The 20,650-nt window shown below is 41.9% G+C and overlaps 2 protein-coding genes across 2 annotated transcripts; one reads left to right on the top strand and one right to left on the bottom strand.

Annotated features, from left to right (window-relative positions):
- Nucleotides 1-2,377: 2,377 nt before the first annotated feature.
- On the top strand, nucleotides 2,378-5,808 carry LOC311106755 (kelch repeat and BTB domain-containing protein 11-like; the record flags this gene model as incomplete). The annotated part of the gene is made up of 1 exon (XM_084149150.1): nucleotides 2,378-5,808. The coding sequence occupies one exon, from the start codon at nucleotides 2,378-2,380 to the stop codon at nucleotides 4,514-4,516; it is 2,139 nt and encodes a 712-aa protein (XP_084005276.1). The 3' UTR covers nucleotides 4,517-5,808.
- A 5,418-nt stretch (nucleotides 5,809-11,226) lies between these two features.
- Nucleotides 11,227-19,146, bottom strand: LOC311106831 (C-C chemokine receptor type 6-like). Its single transcript, XM_084149203.1, has 2 exons — nucleotides 19,059-19,146; nucleotides 11,227-12,577 (listed from the first exon to the last, which is right to left on the bottom strand). Exon 2 carries the CDS (start codon nucleotides 12,569-12,571, stop codon nucleotides 11,387-11,389), a length of 1,185 nt encoding a protein of 394 aa, XP_084005329.1. The 5' UTR covers nucleotides 12,572-12,577; nucleotides 19,059-19,146; the 3' UTR covers nucleotides 11,227-11,386.
- Between the last annotated feature and the right edge of the window lie 1,504 nt (nucleotides 19,147-20,650).

The raw sequence follows: 20,650 nt of genomic DNA on the forward strand, positions 1-20,650 counted from the left end.
TGGAATATCCCTCATTCACCAGCTCATCTCTGCTGTCAGGGTGAGGTCAGGCATTAGTGATCTATCTAGGAGTTGTGTGTGTGTGTAGTCCTCTATTGGAGGCCATCCACTAAGCTCCTTTATCCTTCCTATAAGAGCCTGGGATCTGGCTCTTTCTCACCATTGTTCCTAAGCTGTTTAGAATGACCTTCTGCTTCCCTATGCCAACAGCCATTTCTCATGCACTGTGCAGAGGGGAGGCTTTTCCCATGTAGTTATCTACAGGTCCTGAGCCAGTCTCATCAAACGATACCACAGGTTCTATTAAAACAGTATTTTAGAGGGCCTGGGTGCTGGTTAGCGGTTGCTGGTTGTTCTACTTGTTATCACCATGGGGATTATTCAAGGCTCACTTATCTTCTGGGTTTGAGACAAGAAATTAGGCGTTTGGCAGAAGGGGAGTTCGAAAATGTCAAAGCACGTTTAGCCCTTTATATTGTAGACCTACTTCCTCTGGAATTGCAATGCCACGGTTCCATTTTAGTTGCCTCCAATATTGAGTTGGATTACCTGGATATATGCACTGTGGGAATCTGATTGATACGTTTTTGTTTAGCTATCCATCCCCACACTGCTCTTTTCTTATTACAGCTTTCATATAATAACATAAATCTGCAGTAATATGTCCACTAACCTGTACCCCGGCACATTGACTCGGTACCGGTACTTCCTGTATATAGCCTCGTTATTGTTATTTTATTTTTTATTTTTTTACTTTAGTTTATTTAGTAAACTCTATTTTCTTAAAACTGCATTGCTGGTTAAGGGCTTGTAAGCAAGCATTTCACGGTAAGGTCTACACCTGTTGTATTCGGCGCATGTGACAAATATAATTTGATTTGATTTGATAAATTATCAATAATCCGATCACACATATATCAAGGGGTATATATTAAACCATTTGTCCTGCATGCATGCATTTCTCTGGCATTCATTAAAGTAATATTTAATATCACAGATCATAACCACACTTCTGTGAAGGGTTAATAAAAGAGGAGGGTTTAGTGTACAACTCAACAAGGAGGAGGGTTTAGTGGACAACTCACCGTCTGTCCCGACATTAAATTACATCATCCACAAAATGAGTTTAGGGGCAAGATAAATCTTCAATCAATAACATTATTATTTATTTTTTTCATCCTTTCTCAAATTTGGTTTGGATAGGATTCGAAGTTATGTTGCAAGTAACTAAGGGTGACTTGAATCAAATCTAAATCCGAAGCTGACTGGCCACGTTCTGGAGGTTAGAATAGCTCTTTCTTCAAGTGGTCTTGCCATCCGCAAAGCCCTTATAACCGCGCAGCAACCGAGAAATAACCAGACTGCGCAGACGCATCACATTTTGCAGCTGGGGAGTGTAGTAGCCTAAGTATGACATTTAGGCTACTTTTTATTTTAGTTTCTGTGATATTGCAGTTAATGCATTTGTTCTTTAGTTAGTTACAATTCGTATGGTTCGTTCTCAAAATTAGATTTGTTTTAATGCAATCGTAAGATAAAGAAGAAAGCATGTATTTATTGAGGTGGTTCTATGTTTCAAATGACGCTTCACTCAAAACAGATTATGGCGCACAAAAGCGTTACACCCAATTAGTAATTTCACAATCAACACAAATAATCTGATATAGGCCATATTAAATTGTATAACTCAAATAGATAATTTACCAATATAAATATATTCTTAATCAAAAAAAGTCTGAATACAGTGGAGATACCGCGCATAGCCACATCCACATATGGGATGTATATCACAAGAGCGCCCCTGTGAGTTTCCTGGATTCCTATCAACCTTGCCTTTGGCAAACCCACAGTCTCAAATATTTTTCGTTGTGTCACACTGAGCTGCATAGCCCTAAGAAACAATTAACTCGAATTGTGTTTAGAAGAGTGAAATTAGTTTATCTCGATGCTGTTGCATCTAATTCCCCCACCTCTCCACAGATGACGGCACCAGCACCTGTTGAACCCTGAAATTAAGATGGACAAAGGAAAATAAGATTGTCGTCGTTGATCCCCAGTTTCCTTGCATGTCGTCATCCTCTGGCTCTGTTGCTGCATGGGAAATTCATTTAATTTCTATTTCCCTCTGATCAAATGAAAAGGGAAAATAACAGACCCGAGGAGATAGCAGACGCAACAATACAATGGGATCCTATTATTGCCTGCTGTAGCCCAAGGGACTGAAGGACTAAAAAGGGATATTTCAGGGGCGATTACAATAAAATCTAGTGACTTATATTGCATCAATATATTGCGGCAATGTTGGAATATTGGACTTGTCTGATTTCTCTAAAACATGAACAAAAATGCATATATCCCAAACCCGTGAGTTGCGATAATGGATGAGCGCGCGCAGTCCGTCCTGTTATTCCCAGAGGTGGCAGATTTGCGCCTAGTTAGTGCTGATGCTGACACGCCCCCTGCCTGTCACGAGGAAGAGCAGGTAGACAAAATGGCTTTGCTGACGCAGGACTTCAATGGAAATATACCCGAGATGAAAGATCCAGGCGAGAATCAAAACTTTGGGTACCAGTGTATTACGGAGACTAATGGACCACTTGTTGAAATGGACAATGGTGTGGTGGGTCTTAGATGTTATAATGGTAACCCACCAAGGAATGGCTCAGTAAATGCAAATGCAGATCAAATGCATGGGTCAGCCATGAATGAGAATACCCCAACCCCTCATCTCAACAAAGAGCAGCACTGTTCAATAGAGCAGGAGGAGAACTGCCGCGCGCAGGCGGACGTGGCGCACAGCATGGGCTCTTCCCTCTTCTGCCCGGATGACGAAACGCAAACACATAGCGCCCCTCTCGTGCGTGAAGTCAGCCGTGGAGCTGTGAAAGATCAGTGTCAGATTTGTAAAGCGAGTTCCCAGGCCGGGCAGAGGGAGGGGAGCTCTGCGCCTGTCACCTATTGTATCAGCGCAGAAGCGCAGCCAGCACATGAGCGCGGACAGACAGGCAGTGCGGGACAGACGGCTGTGCCGGGAGAGAGCGACTCAGAAGCTACACAGGGAAACCAAGCACCGCAGTCCAGGCAGGAAGGATGGGGATGTGGAAACGGCGTATGTGCTTCCGAAGAGGATACTGATTTAGTGATTGAAGTGTCTGGAAAGAAACTTGAAGTGCATAAAGCCGTTTTGTCTGAGAAAAGTGACTATTTCAAGGCGCGGCAGTCCCGAGACGTATTGCGAGTGAAGGGGGTGAGTTTTAAGACTTTGACAATATTGGTGGATTACATTTACTCATCCCGAATGCAGGTTAGTAAGGTTAATATTGTAGAGGTCATCACCGGGGCTAAAGTGTTACAAATCCCCTGCGCGGTTCAAGCTGCTGTCGATAAAATGTCGGAGCAGATTACCGCTGAGAACTGCTATGAGATTTTGACAATAGCCAAAAGGCAACGTCTCGGTGAATTGAAGGAGAAAGCCTACAAGCACATGAGTGACAATTTCTTGGAAATACTGCGGGATCCCGCTGTCTATGGGCGTTTGACGGGAGGAGAGAGAGAGCTGATTCTCACTATGAGAATGGAGGGAAAGAGGGCGTTGATGGTGGCTGAAATCAACGAGGTGTATGACCGCGCCGGGAGCAGACCTCCAAGCCGTGAGAACAGTCGCCCTCAGAGCCCTCTATCGATGGTGTCCCTGGAGGAGAACCATGTGATTTACTATTACAACGAGGAGACAAAGGACTGGAAAGTGCTGACGAAGATGCCGGATGAAATCAACACAAAGGGCTCTGGGATATGCACCATGTACAATTACCTATTCGTAGCAGGTGGAATCAAAGTTCAGAGCGACAAAGGCAAGGTCTCAGACAAGGTGTTCTGCTACAACCCTCTCACTGACAGCTGGAGCGAAATACGACCGCTCACCCAGGGTCGGTCTCAGCTCAAGCTGGTGTCCATGGACGGCTACCTGTTCGCAATCGGAGGGGAGTGTCTCTTCACCGTGGAGAAATACGACCCTCGCACGGACAGATGGAGCCCTGTAGCACCGCTACCAAAAGGGGCGTTCGCTGTTGCGCATGAGGCAACGACATGTAATGGAGAGCTGTTCGTATCCGGAGGCTCTCTCTTTTATCGTCTGCTAAGATATGACACTAGAAGAGCCGACTGGGAGGAATGCCCGTTCAACAACAGCAGAAAGAAATCCACGGACATGGTGGCGTTCAAAAACTTCATCTACAGGTTTGACGTCAACCGTGACTATGGCGTCAACGTGTTCAAATATAACACTGTGGTGAAAATATGGCATGATAGTGCGTCCCTGGAGCAGACCAACCCCTTGCCCTTTCGCTGTGCTGTCATTGGCAACACAATTTACTGTGTGAACAAGTCCCAAACATTGCAGTTTGTTGTGGAAGAGGAGAATGAACAGTTTTTGCCTGAGGCAGAAGCACTCAAAGCACCTGGAGAGGCTAAAGGTGCCCTTGTTCCATTTGTCCTGGCTCTGCCCAAGACAGCCTGAGACAGAATAATGCACAATAATTACCTAATTTTGGAGACTCACTAAAAGCGTCCTCAGAAATGTTATATGAGGACAAAATATGTTGTGTTTGATAAAAGACTGTGATAAGAATGACAAATTAAATCATTTGTCCATTTTCATGAACAGTATTTATAACTCCTACCAGAGGACAATAATATTGTGACAGGCTTCTCTTATCTTGCCTCTATGACTGTACACTTCAACAGTTCCACAGAAACAATGTAGCCTACTGCATAGACCTAGGTGATATCAATAGGCAGAACCTTTTCATCAAAAGCACTGCCAAAGCAATATTTATTCCCAAGCATTTATAATTCAACGTTAACATAACTATCGCATGATTCAAATTGTTTTCCTCTCTAAGAGTATTACATGTTATTACTAAGTGGAAACATTACCGTGTTCTTTATTAGAGTAGGAATAAAACGTGTTGCAAAGCAGCTGTTGCCAAAGGCAGCGGAGACATAAACAATGGGAGATCACAGGGATCTAAGAATATAAATGGATTCACTTTTGATATAATATAACCTAGCTACTATGACCTTATTACAGTGAATGATAGAACATCCCACCATAAGGTAAAGGATTTGAAGCATCAAGAAACCTATTTGAATGTCCAACAAAAGTCTGGTTTGAGTGACTATATTGTCTATTTGTCTGTGGCCTGGATAATGACATATATTTTTCACATTACTGTAAGTATGGCATCTTTAGGTGGACTTGTCTTCGAAACCCTCTCAGCCCTGATGCCCTAACCACAGGCGGACAGGCTCATTCTAGAGCTGGGCATATTGACCGATAACGCCAACTCTCCAAAATGTGCTGAGTTAGGCACTAAAGATATTTGTGAGATTCATGTTTTTTTGGCAGTGCAACTAGACACCTTAGTGTTTATTTTATTATTATTATTTTACACTTTTCACCCTTGCTCGTGGCGATTGCGCAATAGTTTATGAATCAATCCATCAATGGACAGCAGTTTGTGAAATGAATGTACTCGACGGCATGTTGTGAAATTCACATGTGGGATAGTTGCTGTTGCTGCACAGCTTCCTTTTATAGTGCCTGGAGAGGGCTAAGGCTGTTTACAGCAGGGCCAGGGCTTTGCTCCAATGTGTGCTTTGCCTTGTCACCCAGTCCAGCCAGCAGGGACAAAGAGAGGGTAATTCACTCAAGCTTCAAGGGGAAAAGACTCACTGTGAAATGAGAATATGACCCTGTCTGCCAGTGAATGAAAATCCAATTGTGTTACTCACACACACACACACACACACACACACACACACACACACACACACACACACACACACACACACACACACACACACACACACACACACACACACACACACACACACACACACACACACACACACACACACACACACACACACACACACACACACACACACACACACACACACACACACACACACACACACACACACACACACACACACACACACACACACACACACACACACACACACACACACACACACACACAGTGTGAGGCCTGTGACTTGCTACCAAGTCTCGGTGGGCCCATATGCTGATTGTCTCTGCTCTAAGATGTGCCATGTATTCTTACTGTGGGAGCCTATAGGCTCTAACAATAGAATCAATCCATCCCCTCACCTCTCTGTCATAGTAATATATCCTGTTTCAAAGGGAATGACATTCAAAGACATGTGTAGTCACCCTTACAGTATGTGGTTATTTTGTCCTGTTCAGTGAAGAGTGCACCTTTGAAAATGTAGCTGCCTTTCTGTGCCACACCCATTGCTGAGGGCAAGGCCAGGTTTTAATGTACTGTAACTTCTCTGTCTTTTAGGGTGTTTCTTACTGCAATAAAACCCTTTTTTCACTTCTACTATATTTGATTATGTGAGGATCATTAGTGCTTGTGTTTATATAGGAGAATGTATCTGTAAGATCCACTTTGTGCTTTCATGACAAAGATCCTGCCGCTAAGGTCTATATCAGGGTTCTTCAATTCCGGTCCTGGAGGGCCGAAACACCTATGTTTTTCATCCTCTCCTTCTAGTCAGGGGCTAATTCAGACCTGGGACACCAGGTGAGTGCAATTAACTACCAGGTAGAAATAAAAAACAGAAGTGTTTCGGCCCTCCAGGACCGGAATTGAAAAACCCTGGTCTATATTCAGCTTGCTGCTGGGTCTAACCAAAAGTCTTTATGAATGAGCATGCTCTGTGAGTTAAGTGTATGTGGACCAAGGCAGTCGTACTGCCGAATGAATGGCAAAAAGGCTAGTAATATTAATTCAAGGCTTGTAAGCTTGTAAGTGATGGTGTTGGGTGTTTCAGTTTCAGTATGATTGAATTGCTGTAATAAAACAGTTCTTTGGATCTCCTGCCTGCTGGCTGGCTGTTTATTTCATGTTTATTGTTGGACAGCTTCAATGGTTTTCAACACCAGCATACAATCATACCTTATTTATCTGCTGTATGACAGCCTTTCAACTCCAAATCAACCACATTCACTACTGCAGTGGTGTACAGTACATTATCAATATATTGATATATGGTGTGTTAACGTACTGCCTCAGGATGTAGGTTTCCTGCATACAAATATACAGTATCTTTGTCAAATATAAATTGTCAAAGACTTCAGCCACCAAAGTCATAGACTATTCTCTCTGCTACCGGACTGCAAGCGGTACTGTTGCACCAAGTCTGGAACCAACAAGACCCTGAACAGCTTCTACCCCCAAGCCATAAGTCTGCTAAATAGTTCAATAGTTAACCAAATAGCTACCGGACATTGACCCTTTTTGCGCAATGTTTTTTGTCTCATCACATACGCTGCTGCTACTGTTTATTATCTATCCCTTTATTCCTAGGTATATGTACATATATACAGTGAGGGAAAAAAGTATTTGATCCCCTGCTGATTTTGTACGTTTGCCCACTGACAAAGACATGATCAATCTATAATTTTAATGGTAGGTTTATTTGAACAGTGAGAGACAGAATAACAACAAAAAAATCCAGAAAAACACATGACAAAAATGTTAGAAATTGATTTGCATTTTAATGAGGGAAATAAGTATTTGACCCCTCTGCAAAACATGACTTAGTACTTGGTGGCAAAACCCTTGTTGGCAATCACAGAGGTCAGACGTTTCTTGTAGTTGGCCACCAGGTTTGCACACATCTCAGGAGGGATTTTGTTCCACTCCTCTTTGCAGATCTTCTTCAAGTCATTACGGTTTCGAGGCTGACGTTTGGCAACTCGAACCTTCAGCTCCCTCCACATATTTTCTATGGGATTAAGGTCTGGAGACTGGCTAGGCCACTCCAGGACCTTAATGTGCTTCTTCTTGAGCCACTCCTTTGTTGCCTTGGCTGTGTGTTTTGGGTCATTGTCATGCTGGAATACCCATCCACGACCCATTTCCAATGCCCTGGCTGAGGGAAGGAGGTTCTCACCCAAGATATGACGGTACATGGCCCCATCCATCGTCCCTTTGATGCAGTGAAGTTGTCCTGTCCCCTTAGCAGAAAAACACCCCCAAAGCATAATGTTTCCACCTCCATGTTTGACGGTGGGGATGGTGTTCTTGGGGTCATAGGCAGCATTCCTCCTCCTCCAAACACGGCGAGTTGAGTTGATGCCAAAGAGCTCGATTTTGGTCTCATCTGACCACAACACTTTCACCCAGATCTCCTCTGAATCATTCAGATGTTCATTGGCAAACTTCAAACGGCCCTGTATATATGCTTTCTTGAGCAGGGGGACCTTGCGGGCGCTGCAGGATTTCAGTCCTTCACGGCGTAGTGTGTTACCAATTGTTTTCTTGGTGACTATGGTCCCAGCTGCCTTGAGATCATTGACAAGATCCTCCCGTGTAGTTCTCTGGACTGATTCCTCACCGTTCTCATGATCATTGCAACTCCACGAGGTGAGAACTTGCATGGAGCCCCAGGCCGAGGGAGATTGACAGTTATTTTGTGTTTCTTCCATTTGCGAATAATCGCACCAACTGTTGTCACCTTTTCACCAAGCTGCTTCGCGATGGTCTTGTAGCCCATTCCAGCCTTGTGTAGGTCTACAATCTTGTCCCTGACATCCTTGGAGAGCTCTTTGGTCTTGGCCATGGTGGAGAGTTTGGAATCTGATTGATTGATTGCTTCTGTGGACAGGTGTCTTTTATACAGGTAACAAACTGAGATTAGGAGCACTCCCTTTAAGAGTGTGCTACTAATCTCAGCTCATTACCTGTATAAAAGACACCTGGGAGCCAGAAATCTTTCTGATTGAGAGGGGGTCAAATACTTATTTCCCTCATTAAAATGCAAATCAATTTATAACATTTTTGACATGCGTTTTTCAGGATTTTTTTGTTGTTATTCTGTCTCTCACTGTTCAAATACCTCGTACCCCTGCACATGGACTCGGTACTGGTACCCCGTGTATATAAGTTATCGTTACTCATTGTGTGTTTATTATTAAGTGTTTTACTTTTCTATTATTTTATCTATTTTCTTTCTCTCTGCATTGTTGGGAAGGGCCCGTAAGTAATCATTACACTGTTAGTCTACACCTGTTGTTTACAAAGCAAGCGGCAAATACAATTTGATTTGATTTGTAATGACACAACACACTACTAGTAGGTGAGGAGAATATTAAAGTGTTTCTGTGACATTCAAAAGTAATATAATATATCTTATCTAGAGGTCAGTTGTGTTAGTATTTCAATTCTGTGAGTTTTGTGGCAATCTCTAAGCTGTGCACTCAATACAACAGAAGATAGTTACTGACTGAACTGGGTTCAGATTGGTTGTTAATTGGAAGTCAACCAGCACTGGCTGTATTTTCTCTTGTGTCCTGCAGAATGGAAGGTGTACCGGCACCCAAAATGAGTACCGCCACCTATTTCAGTCCAAGTCAAGCACTGATCAATACGCTTTATGAATTGGCCTTGGAAGCTGAACTGACACTAGTTATTGCCATGGGAATAGAGGAGGAGAACGTGGCCAACAGCTATTCTCACAGCCTTGTGACTTAGGTGATGGTGTGACTTGCCTGTAGGAGACACAATATGTTTGCCAAATACAGTTTTTTTATCCACTTGGTCAAACAAAGGCTACATGAACATGTTTTCACAATCTTTCCGTTGTACTAAAACTAGATCAAATAAAATACAATTTTATTGGTCACATACACATATTTAGCAGATGTTATTGAGGGTGTAGCGAAATGCTTGTAGGATCAGACGAATGCCAAAAAAATCATTTATTACATCTGAATGACTGCGTCTTTGTCTCTACGTGGATTCAACTGGTTGTACCTGCTCTTGTAACCTCTTTTAGACGTTTAGTAATTTAAAGGTACAAAAGTACATGTATTAGATTATATCGTTCATAAGCTGATCCCTTAGCCAAAGTGTTTTGACTTGCCAGTTAAATGAATGACGGTGTTCCCAAAACAGACAGCCACTTGTGTAAGGAAAGCGCTAACAACATACGCTACAGCATTTTACACACTTGTCAGTTGGTTTTCTGTGTCACTCTCTGGGAGGGCTGGTTGTAGTATTGGTAGCTTAGCCGGATAAATTCACTTTTAGAAAGCATCCTTACATAACTTGAAAATAATAATAATAATAATTAGTAATTTAGCAGATGCTCTTATCCAGAGCGATTTACAGGAGCAATTAGAATCACAGGAGGTTGGTGGCACCTTAATTGGGGAGGACGAGCTCGTGGTAATGACTGGAGCAGAGTCAGTGGAATGGTATCAAATACATCAAACACATGGTTTCCAGGTGTTTGATGCCATTCCATTTGCTCCGTTCCGGCCATTATTATGAGCCGTTCTCCCCTCAGCAAGCTCCTGTGTTGAAAATAGGACTATTGTTTAGTTTTAAACCATTAGAATGACATAAGAAATGTTGGGTAATTACAAATTATGATTTAAATAATTTAATCAGGGGTGTTAGTCATGATTAAAGATTCATTGTTGATAATGATAGGTTGAGGGTGGAGTCATGAACAACAGACACCCTGCGGAAGCTTCTCACAACTGTACGTCAGCTATTACAAAGGGACAGAAAATGAAATGTGGACTAACTTTAATTAGCAAGTGAGCACAAATGACAGAAATCAAGCCCCAAAGGTTAAAAACCAGCAACAAATGTAACATTATGTTGACAAGAACATGCACTAATTAAAGTGTATATGAGGCTGTCCTTCCTATGAACCAATTACCTAAGACAATAACCTAATTTCACTCAAATCAAATATGACCTAATATCTGGCTTTCTTAAACAACAATACTGCCTTATCTTTGTAGAACTCACTAAATTCTAGGGAAGCTGTCAGCGCACTGATTTTACAACGCTTCATTCCAGACTGTGTAGAGGCATAGTGTAAAGAGTGTAAATGGCGCCATCTACTGGGTAACAATAACAACGATGGTACATCGACACTAATTGTGAGCAGTTTGCCATGGCTGAAACCCAGATTACACAGTATTGTCCTTCTATCAATAAATACCTTAGGAATTAATACAGGCCATAAAGAAAGTATTTTTATTTCGTCATTGAAAATACGTTCAAACACAGACATAAACCACAATTGTGCATTAACCAAAGACAGAACTGCATAAAAGTAACAACATCTAGCATATTCATAAACAAACAGCAAACAGAAACAGGTGTCATTACAGTAGTTCTCATTGAAATAAACACTTTTGTTATTTTACATTGATTATTCAATGTAAGGCTTATGGTATTCATTCAATAAAGATGGCATAGGTACATTGATAAATGTAACAGACTATGCTAGGGTTCACAGCAATAGCAGTCTCCACCACAGGGTTTCATCCTCACATGGTGAAAGAAGAGTTGTCTGTAGAGGATCCATCCACAGACTTGCGGACGGTGGAGACATACATCTCTGACGTGACCCTGGAGAAGCGTCGGGGGTTCATGACCCTCTTCCCCATGCACCACACATCCTCCACAATCTTCCTGAAGTGGTTCCTGAACTTCACCCCGATGAAGGCGTACAGGACCGGGTTGAGGCAGCAGTGCAGGTAGGCCACCGTTTCCGTCACTGTCTTGGCCACTTCGGTGGAGTCCACATGCATGCATTTCTGGGGCTTGAACTTGTTGACCGTGTCGTAGAGCAGCGCGGCGTTGTAGGGCAGATGACAGGCGATGAACACGACCACCACAGCCAGCACCACGCGCACCGCCTTGTGCCTTTGGAAGTTCTTGGCGTGCAGCAACGTGACAATGATACTGGTGTAGCAGAAGCCCATGACCAACAGTGGCAGGAAGAAGCCCACCGCCATCTGGGTGCTGGGGACCAGGACCTTCATCTGACGGGCCGTGGCGTTGTCCGGGAACCTGAACTTGCAGACTACATAGTCCTCCTCTGACTCTGAGAATATGGCGTTCTCCAGATCATCAGGAGTCGTAACATTGTTGTAATCATAGTTGCCATAATAACTTCCAATGTTGCTGTGTGCAGGCATATAACTCTCGTAGTAGACAAAGGTGGGGACGGAGAGGAGCAGAGCCAGGCTCCAGACTGCAGCGCAGATGATGCGGCTGTAGATCAGGGAGCGGAGCCGGAAGGAGCGACGGGCCTGGACGATAGCGATGTAGCGGTCGGTGCTAATACAAGCTAACAGCAGCATGCCACTGTACAGGTTGACGCTGTAGGCCCCGCGGAGAACCTTACAGGCCACCGTCCCCATGGCCCAGCCACTCTGCTCGTTGTAGATGATCAGAGGTAGAGCCACCACAAACAACATGTCTGCTATGGCCACGTTCAGAAGGTAGACGTCCGTCATGGACTTGGCCTTCTTGTAGAAGGCGTAGGTGACGATCACCAGGATGTTGCCCAGTAAGCCCAGGATACAGATGACAGAGTGGATGTAGAGTCGGACTACTCTCTCCACTCTGTCGTTTTTTTCCATGTAACATGGCTCCACCACATCATAGTCATATTCATACGCCACTGTAGTGTTAACTGTTGCCTCGCCATTATCCGTATAGTCCATTTTCTCCTATGGATAAACAGAGAGAGAGCACTCAGAGAAGAACAGGCCTTTCATTTACCACACTTGGAATTTAACTAGAAATTAACATTTATTTTCAACATACAGTATGTACTCATGGCACCCAAACAAAATAAAAGCATTACTGTCATACTAAAATCTATCCTATCAACTACTGTATACATATACAGTAAAAGTCGGAAGTTTATATACACCTTAGCCAAATACATTTAAACTCAGTTTTTCACAATTCCTGACATTCAACCCTAGTAAAAAATCCCTGTCTGGTCAGTTAGGATCACCACTTTATTTTAAGAATGTGAAATGTCAGAATAATAGTAGAGAGAATGATTTATTTCAGCTTTTATTTATTTCATCACATTCCCAGTAGGTCAGAAGTTTACATGCACTCAATTAGTATTTGGTAGCATTGCCTTTAAATGGTTTAACTTGGGTCAAACGTTTAGGGTAGTCTTCCACAAGCTTCCCACAATAAGTTGGGTGAATTTTGGCCCATTCCTCTTGACAGAGCTGGTGTAACGGAGTCAGGATTGTAGGCCTCCTTGCTCACACATGCTTTTTCAGTTCTGCCCACAAATGTTCTATAGGATTGAGGTCAGGGCTTTGTGATGGCCACTCCAATACCTTGACTTTGTTGTCCTTAAGCCATTTTGCCACAACTTCGGAAGTATGCTTGGGGTCATTGTCCATTTGGAAGACCCATTTGCGACCAAGCTTTAACTTCCTGACTGATGTCTTGAGATGTTGTTTCAATATATCCACATTACTTTCCTTCTTCATGATGCCATCTATTTTATGAAGTGCACCAGTCCCTCCCGCAGCAAAGCACCCCCACAGCATGATGCTGCCACCCCCGTGCTTCACGGTTGGGATGTTGTTCTTCGGCTTACAACTCCCCCTTTTTCCTCCAAACATAACGATGGTCATTATGGCCAAACAGTTCCATTTTTGTTTCATCAGACCAGAGGACATTTCTCCAAAAAGTACGATCTTTGGGATTGATTTGCACTTTTCGTGCCAAAGTACGTTCATCTCTAGGAGACAGAACGCGTCTCCTTCCTGAGCAGTATGATGGCTGCGTGGTCCCATGGTGTTTATACTTGCTTACTATTGTTTGTACACATGAACGTGGTACCTTCTGGCGTTTGGAAATTGCTCTCAAGGATGAACCAGACTTGTGGAGGTCTACAATTGTTTTTCTGAGATCTTGGCTGATTTCTTTAGATTTTCCCATGATGTCAAGCAAAGAGGCACTGAGTTTGAAGGTAGGCCTTGAAATACATCCACAGGTACACCTCCAATTGACTCAAATTATGTCAATTAGCCTATCAGAAGCTTCTAAAGCCATGACATCATTTTCTGGAATTTTCCAAGATGTTTAAAGGCACAGTCAACTTAGTGTATGTAAACTTCTGACCCACTGGAATTGTGATACAGTGAATTATAAGTGAAATAATCTGTCTGTAAACAATTGTTGGAAAAATGACGTGTGTCATGCACCAAGTAGATGTCCTAACCGACTTGCCAAAACTATAGTTTGTTAACAAGAAATTTGTGGAGTGGTTGAAAAACGAGTTTTAATGACTCCAACCTAAGTGTATGTAAACTTCCGACTTCTACTGTATTATTTTAACTACGTCGTCTTTGGACTTTTGCAAAAAATCTGATTGTAGTTAATTAACATCCTTCCAAAAGTCTGACTTAAGCAATCTGTGGTTGAATGGGGTTGGCAATGTGGTGTGATGCAGAGAGAGGAAATTTGCAGAGAACCAGGTCATAAACCCAGATACTGCTTAAGTGACCCAAATTCTTCTCTAAATGCATGAGTGTGGTTAAGTATCTAAAGTGAACACCTGTGGTTGGCATTCAGTGACGCACAGTACTTAATGTCAGTATTGTGACTTTAAGGCAGGGGTGTCAAACGTACGGCCCGCGGGCCGGATCAGGCCCGCAAACGGGTTTAATCCGGCCCGCGAGATGATTTTTAAATGTTAAAAAATAAATAAAAAATAAAACTTTTTTTTTTTTTTTACGTATTAAAATGCGCTGCAATTTTTCAATAAAATAAACTGCTGTTCCAATTGCGTCCACTGGATGGCGCAATAGCAATTGTGTTAAGCAAGCAAACTGTTTATACCGGGGCAGAGCAAGTAGGTCAAGCACGTGCAGCCAATGAGCTACTTTGTTTTGCCCGCGATATTTATTACGGCTTCTACTTTTAACATTATGTGCTTTGGCACCCTCATTGCCCCAATATGTCTCTGTCAAAAAAGAGAAAAGTGGACGCAGAGTGTTCTTTGATTTACGAGAAGAAATTGAACAGTTCATGGAAGAAAAGGGCAAACCAGTGTTAGAATTTCATTCCGCAGAATGGATGCCGGACCTTGCATTTATGGTGGATGTTACAGAGCACCTGAATAACTTGAACAAACAGCTGCAAGGGCGCAACAAAGTTGTCACGCAGTATTATGACAGCATACGTTCTTTCAAGTTGAAGCTGTCATTGTGGGAGACGCAACTTGCCGGTGGTGATGCAGCTCACTTCCCCTTTCTGAAAAATGTGTGCGCGACCCAACATGTGGCAGACATGAAGTGGTTCAAAGATAAAATAACTGGACTGTTACGGGAGTTTGAGCAACGCTTTCAGATTTATGTTTATATGTTTTTATGTTGATGTGCTATTGTTTTTAATTGATTTTATTTTATTTGTATATTTAACCTATTCTTGACTCTGTGGTTCTTGCACTTGTTTGGGGAACAGGATTTCATTATTTTTATCTACATTTCTGCCTGAGAAATGACACCCTGATATAGTTCTGTGATATACTTCTGTGAATCACTGAGGCATTGTGTGTTTGTATGTTCTTTGTCCTCAGAACTTTCAAATAACTTGAGGTGTTTTATGATTAATAGTGATGTTGTGCTTTTGGACACTGTCCTCAGGCTCCAGCTTTATGTTTATATGTTTTTATGTTGATGTGCTATTGTTTTTAATTGATTTTATTTGTATATTTAACCTATTCTTGACTCTGTGGTTCTTGCACTTGTTTGGGGAATAGGATTTCATTATTTTTTATCTACATTTCTGCCTGAGAAATGACACCCTGATATAGTTCTGTGATCTGTGAAACAGTTCTGTTAATCACTGAGGCATTGTGTGTTTGTGTGTTCTTTTTCTTTAGAATTTTCAAATAAACTTGACGTGTTTTATGATTAATAGTGATGTTGTGCTTGTACTATTTTGGACACACTGTCCTCAGGCTCCAGCTTTATGTTGTATGTTGATCGTATTAAAACAAAGAAAACAATCTGAAGTTGTTGTTTTTAAGTTATATATACCATGATTTTTCCGGTCCGGCCCACTTGGGAATAGATTTTCCTCCATGTGGCCCCTGAGCTAAAATTAGTTTGACACCCCTGCTTTAAGGGTTAGTGCTGGCATTGTAAATTGGCAATTTGTAATTAAAAAGTCTATGTTTTGAATATAATGTCTCAATGTTATTGACAAAGACATTCAATTGTTGTTCCGCTTCTGGCTCTTGTTCCTATTATTAACTTCTGCATGGAGGCTGTTCTCAAAGCATAAAGACTACACTATTGGCAAAACAACCACAGCAGGGAAACAATGGTTTTGATTTACCATCTCCCATGACTTCTCTGAGCAAATGTCAACTGAAGCACGTGATCAGCTAAGTGGATCTTGGAGTAACGAAAGTATGTACAAAGAGCATTGTGAGTTCATATGAAGCTAATTTGATATCTAGAAATTATATCAGATGTATGCATGGAATATTATTTCATGTATACCTCAGATTTATTTTAAATACATCTTCATCAATGTTAGCTTACTCAAACATACTGTATTTCCCCTTCATGCTTAGATAACATCCCCCGCCACCTGACAGATGAAGTGAAGAGATACAGTACATCCACATACTTTGTCTGTTTTCTATACAGTGAGGGAAAAAAGTATTTTATCCCCTGCTGATTTTGTACGTTTGCCCACTGACAAAGAAATGATAAGTCTATAGACCTACACAAGGCTGGAATGGGCTACAAGTCCATCGCCAAGCAGCTTGGTGAGAAGGTGACAACAGTTGTGGGATTATTTGCAAATGGAAGAAACACAAAAGAACTGTCAATCTCCCTCGGCCTGGGGCTCCATGCAAGATCTCACCTCGTGGAGTTGCAATGATCATGAGAACGGTGAGGAATCAGCCCAGAACTACACGGGAGGATCTTGTCAATGATCTCAAGGCAGCTGGGACCATAGTCACCAAGAAAACAATTGGTAACACACCATGCCGTGAAGGACTGAAATCCTGCAGCGCCCGCAAGGTCCCCCTGCTCAAGAAAGCACATATACAGGCCCGTCTGAAGTTTGCCAGTGAACATCTGAATGATTCAGAGGAGAACTGGGTGAAAGTGTTGTGGTCAGATGAGACCAAAATCGAGCTCTTTGGCATCAACTCAACTCGCCGTGTTTGGAGGAGGAGAAACGCTGCCTATGACCCCAAGAACACCATCCCCACTGTGAAACATGGAGGTGGAAACATTATGCTTTGGGGGTGTTTTTCTGCTAAGGGGACAGGACAACTTCACCGCATCAAAGGGACGATGGACGGGGCCATGTACCGTCAAATCTTGGGTGAGAACCTCCTTCCCTCAGCCAGGGCATTGAAAATGGGTCGTGGATGGGTATTCCAGCATGACAATGACCCAAAACACACGGCCAAGGCAACAAAGGAGTGGCTCAAGAAGAAGCACATTAAGGTCCTGGAGTGGCCTAGCCAGTCTCCAGACCTTAATCCCATAGAACATCTGTGGAGGGAGCTGAAGGTTCGAGTTGCCAAACGTCAGTCTCGAAACCTTAATGACTTGAAGAAGATCTGCAAAGAGGAGTGGGACAAAATCCCTCCTGAGATGTGTGCAAACCTGGTGGCCAACTACAAGAAATGTCTGACCTCCGTGATTGCCAACAAGGGTTTTGCCACCAAGTACTAAGTCATGTTTTGCAGAGGGGTCAAATACTTATTTCCCTAATTAAAATGCAAATCAATTTCTAACATTTTTGACATGTGTTTTTCTGGATTTTTTTGTTATTCTGTCTCTCACTGTTCAAATAGACCTACCATTAAAATTATAGACTGATCATGTCTTTGTCAGTGGGCAAACGTACAAAATCAGCAGGGGATCAAATACTTTTTTCCCTCACTGTACATCCATGTGAGGTCTTCTAAAGATAAATCCACTGGCTTTATTTTATTTTTCTCTACTGAGCTATTGGTGATGGTGGCTGTGAAGGATCCATCTGGGCCAGACAACCTAGTCAAAGGCTTTTGCATAGGCTATGTTGTAGAATATTTTTTGTGAGACATTGCTTATTCTCCGCGTGAGGTGCCCCTTTCCTAGCTGCAAAGTGCATGTATACATTCCAGCAAGATCCTGAGATTTAGGGGGATTTATTCCCAGGCTATGTGAGTTCAGACCGTGTAATAAACCTAAACAACAAATAGAAGCAGTCTCAAGTAGCATGAACCTATTTCACACAAGTAACTGTTATCAGTGGTGTAAAGTACATAAGTAAAAATACTTTAAAGTACTACTCAGGTAAACTACAGATACTCAAAAAAACTACTTAACTATTTATATCTTGACAACTTCTACTTTTACTTCACTACACTCCTAAAGAAAATAATGTACTTTTTACTCCATACATTTCCCCTGACACCCAAAAGTACTCATTAAAAATTGAACGCTTAGCAGCACAGGGAAATGGTCCAATTCACACTCTTATCAAGAGAACATCCCTGGTCATCCCTACTGCCTCTGATCTGGAGGACTCACTAAAGACAAATGCTTTATTTGTAAATTATGTCTGATTGTTGTTGTGTGCCCCTGGCTATCCATCAATTTAAAAAACAAGAAAATTGTGCTGTCTGGTTGGCTTAATATAAGGAATAAAAAAGTACTTTTAGACTTTTACTCAAGTTGTATTTTACTGGGTGACGTTCAGTTTTACTTGAGTCATTTTCTATTAAGGCATCTTTACTTTTACTCAAGTATGACAAATGAGTACTTATTTCACCACTGACAGACTGTTATGATACAAAACTTGCTTTTGTGAAATTAATGAATGGTAGTTAAAATTGTACAACGTGCATCAATGCAGACAATTACATTTCAGACAATAGAGTCAAAAAGTAGAATTTAAACGAGTTACAAACAACTGTGTCAATTTCAGGTATGACATGACTTAGAAATCAACAGATTTGATTACAATAGACACAATGTAATCTACAGTAAGATCTAGTTCAATGTCATGTTTCCAAATAAACATTTAAGTGCATGTTAACCCAGCAGTTTTCCTTACAATAAGTAAGGAAATATATATATATATATATCTTTAAACATGGTAAGATTGATTAGGTCACATATTATTCCATGTGTGGTTTAAGAGAGGACTTACCAGAATAGTAAGCAAGTTTCAAAAGATTCTAGGGATTATTTTAAGCAAAGTTTGAAAGGACGCTGTGAACCTCAGAATCTCTCAGAGAAAACAGGAAGAAGTAAAGTTTTTCTCAATTTCATCAACCTAGACTGTCAGCTGTGGGAACAAGCAGTGTCACAGCATGCACTTACGTTCTCAAATCAAAACCTGTTGGCTGACAACTGCAGACCACGTGATAAAGCAGAGGAACTCAATAAATATGCTCATTATACCTTTAAAAACTCTGACTTATGAAATGTATTGACTGTTTGATTGCTCACTTCTCTTCATTCAACTATTTTGAATATTAGGTACATTAGAAACGTAAGAAAAACAACCTGGCATGACATGCTCAAACCTGAGGTATAATGCTGTAGTATTACAGACATGCATTATGTGGGGGATAAAGTTTCAAAGGTCAAAGAACTTGATATCTTGATAAGCGGTGTCACTGATTAGTTATTTCATGTGAATAAAGCATACATACATTTTAGTGCCTTTAGAAACAGTTCATACCCCTTGACTTATTCCACATTGTTGTTACAGTCCAAATACAATTTTTTATAGAATTGATTTTACACAATACCCCATAATGACAGTGAAAACATGCTCTTAGAAATGTTTGCTATTTTATTGAAAATAAAATACATAAATATTTTATTTACGCACAGTGCTTTCGGAAAGTATTCAGACCCCTTGACTTTTTCCACATTGTTAGGTTACAGCCTTATTCTAAAATGGATTAAATTGTTTATATTCCTCAATCTACACACAATACCCCATAATGACAAAGAAAAAAAAGGTTTTTAGAAATGTTTGCTAATTTATAAAAAATAAAAATATCACATTTACACAACTATTCAGACCCTTTACTCAGTACTATGTTGAAGCTACTTTGGCAGCAATTACAGCCTCGAGTCTTGGGTATGACGCTACAAACTTGGCACTTCTGTATTTCGGGAGTTTCTCCCATTCTTCTCTGCAGATCCTCTCAAGCTCTGGCAGGTTGGATGGGAGCGTTGCTGCACAGCTATTTTCAGGTCTCTCCAGAGATGTTCGATCGGGCTCAAGTCCTGGGTTTGGCTGGGCCACTCAAGGACCTTCAGAGACTTGTCCAGAGATGTTCGATCGGGTTCAAGTCCTGGGTTTGGCTGGGCCACTCAAGGACATTCAGAGACTTGTCCCAGAGCCACTCCTGCATTGTCTTAGCTGTGTGCTTCGTGTCGTTGTCCTGTTGGAAGGTGAACCCTAGTCTGAGGTCTTGAGCGCTCTGGAGCAGGTTTTCATCAAGGATCTCTCTGTACTTTGCTCCGTTCATCTTTGCCTTGATCCTGACTAGTCTCCCAGTCACTGCCGCTGAAAAACATCCCCACAGCATGATGCTGCCACCACCATATTTCACCATAGGGATGGTGCCAGCTTTCCTTCAGACGTGACGCTTGGCATTCAGGCCAAAGAGTTCAATGTTGGTTACATCAGACCAGAGAATCTTGTTTCTCATGGTCTGAAAGTCTTTAGATGCCTTTTGGCAAACTCCAAGCGGGCTGTCATGTGCCTTTTACTGAGGAGTG

The sequence above is a fragment of the Coregonus lavaretus genome (assembly GCF_964263955.1).
Source record: "Coregonus lavaretus genome assembly, chromosome: 31".
NCBI classification, from domain to species: Eukaryota; Metazoa; Chordata; class Actinopteri; order Salmoniformes; family Salmonidae; genus Coregonus; species Coregonus lavaretus.

Bases quoted from the DNA above. Each gene is read 5' to 3' on its own strand.
- LOC311106831 (XM_084149203.1), bottom strand. From the start codon at position 12,571: ATGGACTATACGGATAATGGCGAGGCAACAGTTAACACTACAGTGGCG.